This window comes from Drosophila eugracilis, unplaced genomic scaffold (assembly GCF_018153835.1).
Source record: "Drosophila eugracilis isolate 14026-0451.02 unplaced genomic scaffold, ASM1815383v1 contig_952, whole genome shotgun sequence".
NCBI classification, from domain to species: Eukaryota; Metazoa; Arthropoda; class Insecta; order Diptera; family Drosophilidae; genus Drosophila; species Drosophila eugracilis.
The window spans coordinates 604,183-619,496 of NW_024573870.1; the positions used below are offsets into that span (position 1 = coordinate 604,183).

At 41.5% G+C, this 15,314-nt stretch overlaps 1 protein-coding gene across 1 annotated transcript; it reads right to left on the reverse strand.

The window, feature by feature from the left end:
* Positions 1–2,684: 2,684 nt before the first annotated feature.
* On the reverse strand, positions 2,685–15,269 carry LOC108107029 (tyrosine-protein kinase Dnt). Its single transcript, XM_017214377.2, is given in 5 exon segments — positions 2,685–3,276; positions 3,354–3,650; positions 3,727–4,637; positions 4,639–4,892; positions 14,367–15,269. Coding segments are annotated over 5 exon segments (1,752 nt in total). The 5' UTR covers positions 14,545–15,269; the 3' UTR covers positions 2,685–3,164.
* Between the last annotated feature and the right edge of the window lie 45 nt (positions 15,270–15,314).

Here is a 15,314-nt window from a genome sequence, read left to right on the forward strand (position 1 = left end):
ACTGTTACCTGCTGTCTTCCAATTAAAACCAATTCCAAAATGTTTTGGTTTTCTATTTATTTTTGTGCTTGTCCAGTTCTGTGGAATTGCGGCGCCAATGAACGAAATGGGCCAACTCGTTTTACTCATAACAACAATCTCACTTGTTAGCTATTGGATTGTAAAAATATATATAGTGGGAAACTCATTGGGAATTTTCTTCAACGGACTCTGTTATTGGTTTTTTGACCAAAAACCAAAATTTATGCACTACTACTTCCAATGAAACATTAAAATTCCATTAGCGGAAGCTAGGCACATAAATTTGTGCCCTCCTCCACCATGGAAAACTGCGGGAGGATTGAATTTCCCCAATCGAACGCCAAGGCTTATCGACAAATGAGCAGAAATTATGCATTTTGTTTAGCTTTAATTGCAGTCTCTTGTGTATTTATTTAGTTCGCTGGCCATGGAAAGGGTAGCCCAGCAGCGATAATCGAAAATAATTTATAGAAAATAAATATTTCCACACAATGGGCCGCCCTAGACGATGAGAAACTTGAACTTCCATTTTCTTAGCGGATCGTTTTTTATAAGGGGTAGTTAGAGATTTCTAGGGCTTGTGAGGCATGTGAAGTTATTTGTTATATGAAAATATATAATCTATATATATAAAGTACATAATATGACTGAATTCTATTAGTGACTCACTTCTAGAAACTCTGCAATAAGAAACTGCAAAATCTTCATCAGCACTGCATACTAGTAGGTATCTCCTAGTCGACGTTTCCCTGCATATTTCTTCCAACTTTAGCTCGATTTTCTTCCCAACAATTTCCCTCGCATTGCCCCATTGTTGATGTTTATTTAAGTTGTCATTAGAATGGTGCAAAGCAACGGCAGCACTGGCAATCCGTGGCAGTTTGGCCATATAAACTTTTTAAATTATCACCGAAGCGCAGTCGGATACCGAGTGCGGGTGGTAGGGTTAGACTCTACGATATGGAAGATGGGAAATCGGAGGAGATTGAGGGCGCGGCTGCCACTTGAGGCAGACGTGGATGTAACATGGAAATCGCATGGCCATGTGAAATGGAAATGGTAGCTACACTACAAGCCTCCCACCCAAACCGTTGGGTATCCCCTTTTCAGCTTCCCGGGAAATGTTCGGGAAAAGTACATCGGCATTGATGATGAGGTGGGGCTGGGTTGGGAGTAGTCTCTCCTCTGAATGAAATCAATGTTGGTGGCTCTTGTCTGGCGTTGGCGCCCCAACAGAAGCCGGAAATGCAAGTCAGTATTTTGCTTATCGTCTGGGCAGCTTGTTTACAGGGGGAAAAAGACGTCGAGAGGAAGTGCAGAATTTGAACATGGACAGATATCGGAAGCGATCACTTTAAGATTTTCAAGCTAAAGTAATTTAGGAATATATCTACTCTCAAGAGTTGATGAAGATATAACATTTACTCTCCCCTATTTTCTATTGAGAAATATAGCACTAAATAATGTCAAAGTGCATGAAAAGATAGAGTTAACTTCACTTAAGTATTTATGTTCCCTAAACTCACATTCATCAATAGCTAACGTGTTGGCCTACGACTCCAACGAGACAGCACCTGCCCTCAACCAAGTTGGCCAACAGCTTGCATTGGTCCCTTGAATGCAGTCAACATGCCACATTATCAACTAATAAGTATAAACAAACTATGCGCTTAAGTACACTGTTTGCGTTTGCGTTTGCGTGGGGGATCGTATTCGTAATGCCCTGTTGTGCCATACGTGGAATATATATTAGCAGCAATGACGACAAGCCAAACAACAGGAATAGCAACAGGCAGCAAGTTTAAAGCCGCTTAAGGCTATAACCAGAAATGCCATGGCAAACGGAGCAGGTCAAGTCGCACAAACACGAGGATTACCAGGAGGCAAAGGCAACTATGCTTGTTGATGTTGTCCTTCATAGGTATAGTGCGGGGCAGCAGGTGCTAAGGATAAAGGAAGTTGATGCTGGTAACACAATGGCCAAAACGCCAAAGCAAAAGCAAAAGGCGATTCTGTCAAAATATTTACGATATGTCGTCGACGTTGACGCCGTCTCTCTAGCAATGGCTTTCGAAGTGTAAGGACGCCCGCCCACGAACACAAACACAATAGCCAAAGGACGAAGGACATGTGTAGCACATGCTATTTGCGGGCTACACTTTTCCCAGGACCCAGGATATACATTTCCGAGCTCATCTAAGCTGCCAAGGACACTTGCCTTGAACCATCAAGGGTGTGAGTAAGGCGGAAAAAAAATTGATTCATCTTCCAGGGTCTCTGGGAAAATTCTTTTCAGGTTAAACCTACCTACCTCCTCCTCTTCTTGAGCCCAAAAAACATTGTCATGTAAAATTAAAATTTATGGCTAATTTGTGTGCGTGAACGTAACTTTGTTACCAGGCCTTTTTCTTGGGTGCTCTCGAGTAGGAAAGCCGTAAATTTCCTTCATTTGCCTGGGCGATTTTCACCAGAAAAGTGTGGGAGACAGCCTAAGCCACGACCTCAAGGTTCCAGGAGGAGGACCCAGGCGTGACTTGTGCTGGAAAGAGAACCCTTCAGAAAACGGTGATAAAACCTTAACGACGAAACCATAAAATCGGATAAAAACAAATTGGTAATTTCAGGAATTGTTTTGGCATACATATAATATATATATATGAGTGTATATATGTGTGTGTATATATTTGTATATCATGTTTTAATCTCTCATATAAACGGTAAATTGTCAAAAATGCTAAACATACAACATGTATTATATGCATCATAAATATGTAGGTGTTATCTTAAGGGCTTAGGCTTAACTAATCCTATTTATAAATATCACTATATTTGATTTCGGCTTTCGTTTTTAGCTAGTTTTGATGGATTAGAGAAGAGGGAGATGTGCAAACTGAACTATTTGATCTATGTGGTAAAAGTCAAGTTTATCGTAGAGTAAGCTTAGTGATAAGTACTTAAAGAGCTTTGAATATCTTAACTATATGTACATATAATGGGCCAGGGCTTGGCTAAACATTCGATTTGGCAAATCTCTTTATAACAAAGTAGAGTAAGCTACAGGACTTTATTTAACTAAGGTTAAGTCTCAGCGACTCTTCAAAAGAGCCGATCTCCATGCGGATGAACTTGATAATCTTGATGTCCTAGACATAGCGCGTGATTTGTGAATAGAATTCGGAGAGGCAAGATTGCAGCTGGGCAAAGGTCGGACGCTCGGCAGGTAGAAGAGCCCAACAATAGGCCATGATCGTAAACCTTTAATGAGCAGATAAAGAAGTACCATTAAATTAGTAAAACAATCGCTTAAGATATCTATCAATTCGAATACTCACAGCTCATCGGGGCAGTTAAAGGGCTGGGCCAGCCGATATCCATCCTTGAGATAGTGTTCCATCTCGAAGGGATCTACCTCGGCATAGGGTTGCTTAGCCGAGGTACACAGCTCCCACATCAGGACTCCAAAGGCCCACGAATCGCTGGCCTCGGAGAACTGTTTGTGCTGCAGAGCCTCCAGAGACATCCATTTAACAGGCCTATTCTCACTGTCTCCCAGGCAGTTGTAGTCCGAGGGGAAGAGATCCCGAGACAGAGAACTGTCAGACAACTTGACCCTGAGCTGATCGTCAATTCTGTAAGGGAATTAAAGGATGGTCATCGATAAGATTGCTGTAACTAAAAAGATTATTTAAAATTAAGTATACTTACACACAGTTCCTGGTGGCAATATCTTTGTGTACCACACCATGGCTGTGCAGATGATCCAGGGCCATGGACAGTTGCGATGCCATCATCACAATTTGAATGGTAGTCACAGTGCGAGCACAAGCCGGATCCAAAAGGAACAGCTTCAGATTACGGGTATTATTCAGAGCAGGATACAAAACGAATGGGGTGGTGTGATCCTCAATAGAAACGCCCAGAACGGAAAGAATTCCCGGATGAGAAGCTCCATAGAGCAGCATTCCTTCCTGGAGAAGCAGCAATACCTGCATTTGGCTAGCATGCTGGGCCACCGTTTTGACCAGAACATCCTGATTATCATTGTATGTACCGCGATAAACTCGGCCAAAGGTTCCCTCTTGCAGGAGACTGGAAAGTCGTACCCTGCAGCGTTCTACGGTCAACTCGGAAATACGACGATGCAGCTCCTCCGGATGTTGTTGTTCCACGGACACTGGGACTTTCCGAGGCAACGAGGAACCATGAATCGGGGCTATTATCGAGGGTGTCATATATGCCGCCGATCCCATGGAAGACTGACAAGGCGGGTGGGTGTTTAATCTCTGGAAACTCGACGTTCTCATCGGCTGTCCTCCGTGCTGATGATGCTGCCTCTTATTGGCTGCTCCTTTCACGCAATAGGCAATCATCAGCAGTAGGCAGACAGAACCCATGGCCACAGAAACACCCACAACTAGGGTGATCAAACCAGTTGGTGGCAACATCACAGTCTCCAGTAGCTGGGGATCATCCATATCATCCGATAGATCTTCAGCATTATCACTCACAAGACAGATCTTCTTGCGCCGGAATACCAGGTGAGTCACATTATTTAAAGAACGATTCAGCACCACTTCCAGACTAACAGTCACATCCACCTCCGCAGCCTTCAAACCCGCTGCACTTGAGGGCAATGGACCACGTTTGAATGCTTGTGGGGATTTCCCCACTGTGGGACACATTGATTGCTGGCCGAGGCAGCACGTCCTGATCAGAGCTAACCACATTGATGCTGTAGGGAAGGCCACGTCCCGCCAGAGATTGCCAGGTAAAACTAATGTCCTTGACATTCGCCGGAACCGGAACAATGAAATTCAGTGCGTAGTTATTTATATGACCTTCGCGAACGTAGTAAACCTCAGCAGAGACACCTGGAAAATGAGAAAGATACGGGAATTCGTTAAGTAAATATTATACGAAAACATTTTATAGTTTAAAGATAATAATAAAGATAATCTTCTAAAACTCCATTGATAATTTCGTAGTACTATTTAATGTTCTATAAAATAAACAAATGCACATTCCATATCCTCCACAAGAACATTAACATCGCCCTATGCTAGTTGATAAAACAAACTCATCCACTACTTTGTATGTAAATCTTTCGAAATGCACTCAGTGCAATGAGTTTTTGTAGAGGCTTGTTTGCCCAACCCGATCCACAGACGGTCGCCGGCAACATTTTATATAAATAAACACGGGCGAACCGCTCGAGTTTAGGGAATTCCTTGGAAACTATTTTCGAGTTTATCATCGGTTGTATCTTGTATTTTGTATCTGTATCTACTGTGGCCGCTTGGAAATCTATGTAGAACAACAGCACGAACTGGATTTAGGGAGAAACGGCAATGGAACACCGTGATGATCTGAGGTTGGCAAAACAAGAACAAGGTAAAGACAAACAGAATGAGCCATGTCTGGGATTTGTTCCCTTTTCTTACTTCGATTGCCTGTCTGGCCGATTGCGGTTTGACCCAGGCCGATTCTTCGAGTTAATGAAGCATCTTCGGTAGTGTTTTTATTTATTTTTTTTGTTTTCCCCTCTTTTTTTTTTTGTAGAGATGTCTGGCCGCGATTGCCAACTCATTTGGTTTGTTATGACGTCTTATGCTAATGATAATGATGCAAGCAGGTAGTTCTGTACTGGTTCCAGAGGTTCACCCTAACAAGACTTTTCTGGACCACACACAAATCGGAAATTTTAAGTAAGTCACATTGATCAACAATGACGCTCAGTCGTTGCCCAATTTTCAAATGCCACTTGGGTGCAATCAGTGCACTCAGTGCATTCAACTTTCCTCCAAAATAAAACTGGCAAACTGTGGCACAGGAAATAATTTACGAAAATCGCTGGAACACCCCAGTAGAGGAACGCCACGCGCACTTCCTTTGACAACTGGCAATAACAATAAAAATCAGCGAGCTTGTAGGTAGACAGAGTTCCTCGCCAGACATCGCCCTAGACGTAGAAGTAGATATGGTTGAAGGCGATGGCGAAGGCAGACCCGGCAAATGGCTCAACTTGGTGGCGTATAAATTGTGTCAGACATGCGGGTATACAGATGCACTTGAAAAAATTAATCTATTAATTAAAAAAGGGGATTTACAAACGACTGTTGAATATAGCTACTAATTTAATCCAATTAATAAACCGATATTAAAATGAACATATTTTTTAAAGATGTTTTAACATCATTTCTCTCTATTTCCAAGCTATTTTCGAGGTTATTCTCGTCTCCTGGCAAGTCTCATGATTTTCTCCAGTGCATTATTTACTTGGGCCATGCAGACTTGGCTCCCCAATGAGCCCTGCCGACTTCCTTTGCAATGTGCAACATGTTGCACGTTGCTGTTGCGGCTACGACAAATTCCTCGGCAGCATTTTAAAAATAGCGCCCATGACTTCTTAATCAAATGCAACGCGTCTCGACCCTTCTGTCGCAATTTCCCTCTAGGCAGCATTTCAGCCTCAGACACGCTCTCCCATTTGACCCTTTTCACCGAGGCCAGAAAGATGTCCCGGCCAAGAGTCGTCGTCACTTGGGCTTAGAGTTCACAGGTTCATGTGAAAGTTGCCGCTCTATTGCATTTTTATAAGGTGCATGGGGTTGGGGATTTCGGATAGGGTATATGCTATGGGATGGGTTGGGGATTGTCGAGGGCCGCGTCTTGAAGTGGATTCGTTGTCGTCTACCTCATGTCACGAGCAAATGTCACTTGCATGCGCCCAACGCGGGTCGGCTCTTGAACTTTTTTAACCTTTTTGTACTCGTATTATCCGCCATGTTCATAACTGGCTGGTTTTTCTATCGCACATAGAGAATATCTTTAAATCTTTACATAATCCTATTAGTTTTATAGGAAGTTGGAATTAAAGAAAGTTGATACAAAGATATTTTACAAAAGATCAAGTTTAAAACTATTTTCATTTTTGATTTTTAAAATCGGTATCTAGAATATGAAACTCTATCCACAGATCTATAATCATTTCTCTCCGTGTGGGCGTGCCTGCAATGAGGAGCTGCAAAAAAGAAGTGGCGGTGGTGGCGGCGTCTAGAGTCTCCCATATCGTATGTCGAATTTTTCGGAGCGTGCAGTCATGATGCTGTCGTTGCGAGTATTTTTTTGTAACTTTTTAATAGCTTGCTACTGCTCAGAGTCGCCGTCGTGACCATTGTTACACCGCTTCCAAGGAGCGGTGGGGCATCCACATAGAACCGCCGAAACGACTGGCCGGAGACACTCGGCAGTACACCAAAATAAAAAAACAAGAAAAAACGGAAAAAATGTCTACGGTTCGGTTTCCATTTTCATGTAATTAGCGTTGCAATTCGTGAAGTGCTTTCCGCTGTGCCGATTTCCTATGCTGATTTTTCCCAAACCGAAACAAAGACTAGCAAAAAAAAAATTAGAGTTTTCGCTGGGGTCATTCTTTGGGGTCAGCGGTTTGGCAGTGGCCATCTCATAACTTTGTTTTTCTTTTTGGGCAGGGAGTGGTGGCTGGGTGTGGGGTGCCATCTGAATGGGAGTTTCCAAAGGCCAAAGGCTAAAAATATTTGTTTTTCAAATTAACTACTCGAGGTTAACGAGGCTGTTCCATTAAATTAAATTTTCTGCTAACTTTTTGCAATTTAATTTCGTTAAATTTTGTATAGTTTATAGAAAGACTTCGTACCTAAAAGAAACTAGATATTTTTTTACATTATTTATAGACTTCTTAACTAGGTCTTCTGTAAGATAAATTAAGGCTATATCGACGATAGATCCCTGATGTATATAAATGAATCCAAAGTGATGGGTAATTTATGAAAAGTAGTGGCAGTAGCAACACCTTCGATTTGCTGTCGTATTCCTTCATCAACTTCATGGCTTCGTTGGCCATTATCTCCATTTGACAAATATCCCAGGCTCAGCTTGTGACTACAAGTAATTTTGCTTAAGCAAACAGACTTGTACGTGGTGCAGATGGACAACCCTTGGCTTGTTCCGGGGTCTTTGGGTATCTCTGGCGTCTTTTATCTTGTCCAATCCTCCCAGGCAAACAAAATTGCAATAGATGATAAATGATGGCCCAGCGACTCCATCTGCACCGTAACCGCATTGAACCGACGACTCGGCAACCCCACCATCCAGGCCAATATTCCAGGCTTCGGTTTTCCGGCTTCCCCGCCCACCATCTAATGGCTAATATGTCACTTTGGCTGCATTGGCTTGAAATCTGCTCCGGGTCTTTTGTGCAGTTTGTGGCCAAATCGAAAAATAAATAAAACAAATGATCGGCGCCTGCCGGGAACCGCCTTCAAAGCTTACCCCCGAAGTCCCTCCCCCCCGCATTCTCTCAAGCTTATCACGCACAACAATCTCGCTTACAAGCTCTGGGCACCACCCCCAAAACGAACGCCCACCACATGTCAACATTTAACATGTTTTTGAGCCATGTCTCCAACTGGCACTCCAACCCCCCTGGAAAAACCCCCCACTCGCATCCGTATCTTTGTGTGAATCGTTTCTTAGTTGCCTCACGTCGTTATGATAAATGATGCTGCTCCTTTTGTTTTGCCTAATATTTTTTTTCTCCTTGCTTGGTTGGCCTTTTTTCCAGCCGCGGGCTCATCGTTCTCGGTTTCGGCTTTTGATTGTAACAAATTTGTGCCAGCAAAATTAGCCATCTCTTTAGGGCAAAAATCTCTGCCAACTGAAGCCATTTTGGCACAGTTAACGCGGAGATTTTATTTTTCTTCTTTTTTTTGGCTCTTTGGGGCCCACCGAAAATTAGCTCAAATTAATCATTCAAATTTCAAGAGTTGACGTTTTCCAAACAGTTTGGCTGGCCAGCTGACAAAAGCAACAAAAATAAAAGAAGCGACCGGCTTATTGTAATATCCAGAATCAATAGTAATTAACCTTAATCGTTATTCATTTTTTTGTCAGTTTTCTATTGTCTTTCGAGTGTTGAGTTGCCAGCGAAGAGGACAGACAGCCTGCTAAAAATATGAATAAATGATGCGGGTCAAGAGTGATGGTGTGTGAAGATAATTGAGCTTCGAGAGGCTGCAGCTGGCCAAGCTAAAACTGTTCGTTAAGACAAAGTTTCCAAAAAACCCAAACAATAATAACCTAAAGCAGTACTAAATTTTAAATTTTTCTTCAACAACTTCAAGTCATATGTATAAGATAAATTCCATAGAGATAAGTATCTTCCAGATGCCACACTATCTGCCAGTTAGCAATGCCATCTATACTAATATACTTCAAAGCGTATCACGAATTTTCCCATTGTGGGAATGTCAGCGAAATCGTGTTAGCAGCACATTCATCTCACGAATTGCCATAGTATGCCTAGTTAGCGATGCATCTAGATGTTGCCACAAAACAAGCAGTTGGCTTGTTTTTATACAGATTCCCTTCCAACACCGCCCACTCTTATGGGTATTATTCGCCATCCCTTCAATACTTTCCATGTAACTTTCTGCAACGGAAAACTCCCACAGCGCATAACCCAAATAAACACCGAACAACTCAATAAACACAGTGCAGCGACAACAAAAGACCAGATGCACCCACTGCATCTGCATCTTTGCATCTTTGCATCCCTGCAGTTGCCCAAAGCTGACACGCCCCATCTTGCAGCGCCCACATGTCATAGTGACATGGAAATAAACTCGGTTCCTGCGACAAATCTACAGAGAAAAAAAGGATGGTATTGAAAAGCTTTTACATAAGCCTGGATTTGAAAACAGATTAGGAAAATAGTTCTTTAGAATTTCAATTTAAAAATTTGTTAAATAGTAAAGAAAAAATAGGCTCACCCCTTATACTCTTTATTCATTGAAATCTTAAAAAACTATTTTTTTATAAGATTTCTTTGTTTCTAAAATAGCCCCTTAAGCTCCGTTTTCTCTCTCTGGAAAAACAGAAATCGGGCTTCATTGATGCCGCTTGTTGTTGTTTAAAGTAAATATGATTATTCCTTTTTCGCCATACAATATATGCATGCATATTCAACTATATATATATATATATATGTTGTATAGGGAGCACAAGCCGGGCAAACAATGGCTGATATTTATTATTGACATACGCTCCACTGCCTCATCGTTGCTCTGCATCTGGCATCGTGCAGCCCCCGGCGGGGTTATCAGAGTTGTCAGTTCCCAGTGATAACCACACAGTAGCAGCAGTCGGAGGAGCCATCGTCATCGTCTCTCCCCTCCACCTCTCAGTAAGCCTTTGACAAGAATCGTGGCCCACTCCATTGAACGTTTATTATTATTTGCCAGGAAAAAATTATTGCAGTCAGTCGCTTTTATTGCCTGCAATCGGTTTATGCGATTTTCATTTGTTTAAATGCCAATTTTTTTGTCAATAGTTTTGGATGGTAATGGAAATGGCTTTAAGCCGGGGCTTAGCCAAGTTTATGGCGGTTTACAGTCACCAGACATATGAACCCATAAAATAAGTATGCAAATGGCCCTGAGCCTCACATTTGGTCGATAAACCAAGCCTAATCAAATCGCAGTTCCCAATGTCAAACACGTCGACGGGTAATGCGACACTCTGTTGCTATCAAATAATCGTAATGAAATCGGAGAAGGAGGAGAGATCTTGTTTGGGCTTTTGGGGAGGAGACTTTATGACCCGCCAAATGCCCATCAATTCGAAATCGATAGGCCTACGAGGCCGCACGATCTTCGATCGCATTTAGAAATAGATTGAAAATAAAATCGAAATATTGATCCCAATGCCCGGACACGACGAACTTTTGGGACTGGCTCATAAGTCACGTACGAACAGATAAATATCTCCGAAGATCGTGGACCAAAGAAAGCTGCTGCGGAAATGATCACAGAACAGCGTGATAAACCGAGGCCATAGAAGATAATAGATTTAATGCAGTCAGAGATGATCGGATAAAAATCAGGTGAGCAATAGATTTCAGTTTCTTTTTAATAACCAAATGATTGCTTTTTAAGATATTAAAAAAGTTAAATCGATTTTATACGGCGGAATCTTCAATCTAACACCCAGCTCAACCCATAAATTGAAACATTTAAATAAACAACTAATTTATTGTGAGATATAAAACTAAAGACATTTTCCAAGTTAAGAGGTGTTACCCCGAATCAAGATCTTTCCAGTTTATTGCCCGCTTTCGCGGTCACACTAATTGAACAGATAAGATCGGCTGACGGGACAGCTGTGTCAACTCCTTAGGATAGCACTTTTTACGATCTGTCAGGTGAGCTGTTAATGCTAGCACATCGTATAGCAAAAACTGGCACGATCAGGTCTATAAACTTTCCCCACCCTCTCTCTTTGTATATAGTTTTTCTTACCATTTTTTACTTTCAAAGAGGGGACAGCTTCATTAGCTAATGGCCACTTCATTATGTGTGACTCGACTAGCTAACCCAACGAAAGGCGAAGCTGGACAATAAATTGCCAAACACCAATTAAAATATAGATCATGCCTGCTGATCATATCCAAGTAGCAAGTAGCAAGCCAAAGCAAAACCGTTAGCAGGGGGAGCCGACACCACGGTGAGGATCGGTGGCGTTTCTCGGAAGGCTTTTAGCACGACCAGATGAAACGGCCTGCTCGTTTACAATTATCGGATGGCGAGATCTTGGAAAGGCAGCCAAGAACAAGCCATAAACTGGAGAAGCGCACAAATGTCTCTACTCTAGGCTGCGGGGAAAAACAAAACACAAGATACAAAAATATATATACAACAAGAAATATAAAACACAAAAACAACGGAGAAGTAAACGAGATACATGGCTGGCTTGTTACGGCCGTCCGATGGATACAAGCAACATCTTTAGCTTCGGTTAGGTGCTAAAAGTTGCCACAGTAGCACGTCGTGTGTATCTTCGAGATACTTTTTTTCTGTACCTTGGCAGCTTGTTTGCGTTGTAAGCCGCTTAGCAGCAGCAGCAGCAGCAGCAGCAACAGCGGCTCACTTCAAATAACAAAAGCCATCAATACATGTTTCCCGATAGCTAGGCAAATATGAAAATATTTAAATTGGCCTAAACAAAAGCCAGCACACACTTTGGGCCCTCGGGCTCTCAATTCATTTAGCACAGTTGGTGGTAAATTTAACACATCCAACTTGGCCTTTTCACCCATTATTCTCTACAGTATCATCTTCGACTTCATAGCGGCTAATTTATGGCCCAAAGCGGCTACCAATCGATCATTCGCGAGGGGGCGTGGCCATTTTAGCACATTCTTTGGTTCGAGAGTGTGAAAATCGTGCCAAAGCCATTGGCAAAGTCTCTACAATCTCCGCTTTTCCCCAATTCAGTTGCTTCTTTTTAATTGCAGCTTCATTAGCATTAGCAAGAAACAGTAAAATGAAATCAAGGCACCCCAAAAACGGTCGCCATAAAAAGTTGGAAAAATTCCAAATCGTCAATAAAATGCCATAAAACGTACTGAAACAGGGAAAACTACGAAAACTGTAGCAGGGATAGGGAAGGACAGGCAATAAAATTAAATTTAAATAACGCACTTTTGGCTATTTAAAATGTAGCGCGTGTCACAGAGGCAAAAAAGTCGTTAAACTTTTCCCTGGGTGCTCTTCTACGGCGAGTGTGATGGTTTATTTCTGAGGAATATGATTGGAATCGAAATGAAAATAAAGTTGGAAAATGTACATAATGATGATTCGATCGTGAGCCCAACCCATTTCAGCTGGATCGTATTTCATATGACTGTCAGATCCCATGGACTTTATGACTCAAACTTTTTAGCATTGAACTTTGCCGGGACCCCTGTCGGGATGATAAAAAATAAAGGAACTTAACTTGTGCGATCATCGGCGAGCTATAAATTACGCGTAAATGCAAATGAAATTTATTTAAGCCGCCAACTTTGGCTAAAGACCGCGCAGAACCCACCATCACTATCCCCACCCCCAACCCATAAACCCCTTTTTGCGCACACAAATCAAATGCAAATTATGCAGCTTAATTGATTTATGGCCCACAGAGTGAGGAGTACAAAGCATTTGCGCATTTCTTTATGACCATGGTTATATGTATATATCCTACGCAAGTCTGCGAAACTTTTCGACTTTGTCTTAATTACCCCGCGGATCTACAAATTGCAACGTTTTGCTGGCAAAGTGCAGCCCACAGACCCCGGAATACTCTGTATACTTGATTTCACGCCCCCGAAATCGCAAAACCGAAATGCATACGCAAAATTATGCGCATCGTCATCGTAGTCGTCGTCGTCAGCGAAACTGCTCCCACACATGGTTAGAAAAAGATAAAGAAAACTTCGATTTAACAAGGCACGTTGCATGCCAAAATCTGGTGCTGCAGCAACAGCAACTCCAGTGGGCAGACTTGTCATGCAAAATACTGCCAAAAATACAGTGAGCCCTCTGAGGGGGGAAGAAGGTGGGGTACAGTGGGATGTTTCTGTATTATATGATACGTAAAATATTGATAGTTAAGAACATTTTATTAATTAATTTAAAACTTTTCTAAATAAATGATATTATTCGAGGAAAGGAATTTGAAACTTTTGTTTTGTATCTGTTTTTCATGGCATTTATGAAATCCACCCCACTGTGCATTCTTCCGCCCCTCACAGCTGATTCCCCGCCCACCACCACCCGCACCCACTTCTCTTCTTCTTATACACCCTGTTCCTTGCAGTCACGTTTTCGTTGTTGTTTTTTTTTTTTTTTTTTGGTTTTGTTGTTGTCGCCTTTGCGTTGTCATCTCGTTTGCATGTTCGTCTCTCTTTCTTTCTCTTGCCCCCTCTTCATTCCATCTCATTCTCAGCAAGCTCTCATGCTGTTTTTTTATTTGGGGAGCTAAAGAATTTGAGTTCCAAGAAATATTCAAAAATATTCTCCACCAAGGGAGATAAATTGAATGCAGCATGTAGATTTTCAGACTTTGTTGTTGTCTTTATATTTTGCCGTGTCTGCTGCTTCCTCTTCATCTTCATCTTCTTTTCTGTTTTTTTGTTTTTATACGAAGCGTAAAATTTCCTAACGAAGCAAACGAAAGTTGGCTGTTGGCTTTGCTGTTGTTGTTGTGGGTGGTTTGTTTATTTGTTTTACTGTTTAACAACACCTGCGGCATGCGCAAGACAGAGATGGAGAACGTTGGAGGGAACGAGAGAGGCGACAGAGCGAGGGCAAACAAACAAACATAATTTTAAAAGGGAAGTACGCTTTTTTCAATGAATAAATGAATGAAAACTTAAAGTTGTCTTTTTAATTGGTTGACACAAATTGCTTAACTTTTGTTTACTTTGCACAGACAGAAAGTGAGGGTTTTTAGGGAAGAAATTAAAAAAAAAAAGGGGAAATACTCACCTAATAAACGCATTACTTCCACGGGATTTAGGAAAACATTCAAATGTGCCGCTACCTCGCTGCCCGAGCGCAGTTGCAGCGCAGCCAGCGTCAGCAGAGAAAGCCACCACATTTTCCGGCTCATTTTCGTAATATTTTTTGTGGTTGTGCTTTTACCGCAATAATTCACAGATTCCATAGGATTTTATTTTCTTTTACTTTTTGCAAGTTTGTTTTTTATTTGCACTTTTATCACACACAGCTATTCGTAAACAATCTTCAACGAATGCCCAGCATAAAGGCAAATCGTAAGTTGAGAGGAGGAGGGAGAGAGACACAGACGCCGCAAGAGAGAGAAAGAGAGAGTGCGAGTGCGACGGCGTCGTTTTAGCACCAAAAAAGCACCAAAAACATTGTTTAACCGTGAATATCCCAGTTAAATTGTTATATTTATCAATATATTGCTTATTAATGCACGCACTGTTATTTCTTAGCTCAATTTACACGCTTTTCCCTCAGTTTTTCACTGTTTTTAACAACGGAGCAACGAACATTTCTGCGCGGCACGAAAACGGAGAAAGAAAAATTGAGAGTATATGGTATACTTATATTTATAGGTTTGACGAGTTCAGGGGTTGTGTCGGAGTCGAGTTCGAGCCGAGTTCGGTTCAAACTGTTCGAATCAAACAGGTCAAACATCTATAGAAATTTTAAAAATACAAGGTATGTTTCACAGAACGATAAATAAAACATCAAATACAACCAAGGATAAGCGATCCATTTAAACTTTTAACGATACCAATAATTAAAAAACTTTAACACCACCCATATTATGCATTTCTGATACATTTTTGTAAAACGATCTATGATAGCAAATTTATAATTCTGCGCCTTCGACTAAATGAGTTAACTTCTGCTTTTTGATTTCATTATATTTAAAATCATTTTTGATACAAATTTTTAACGCTC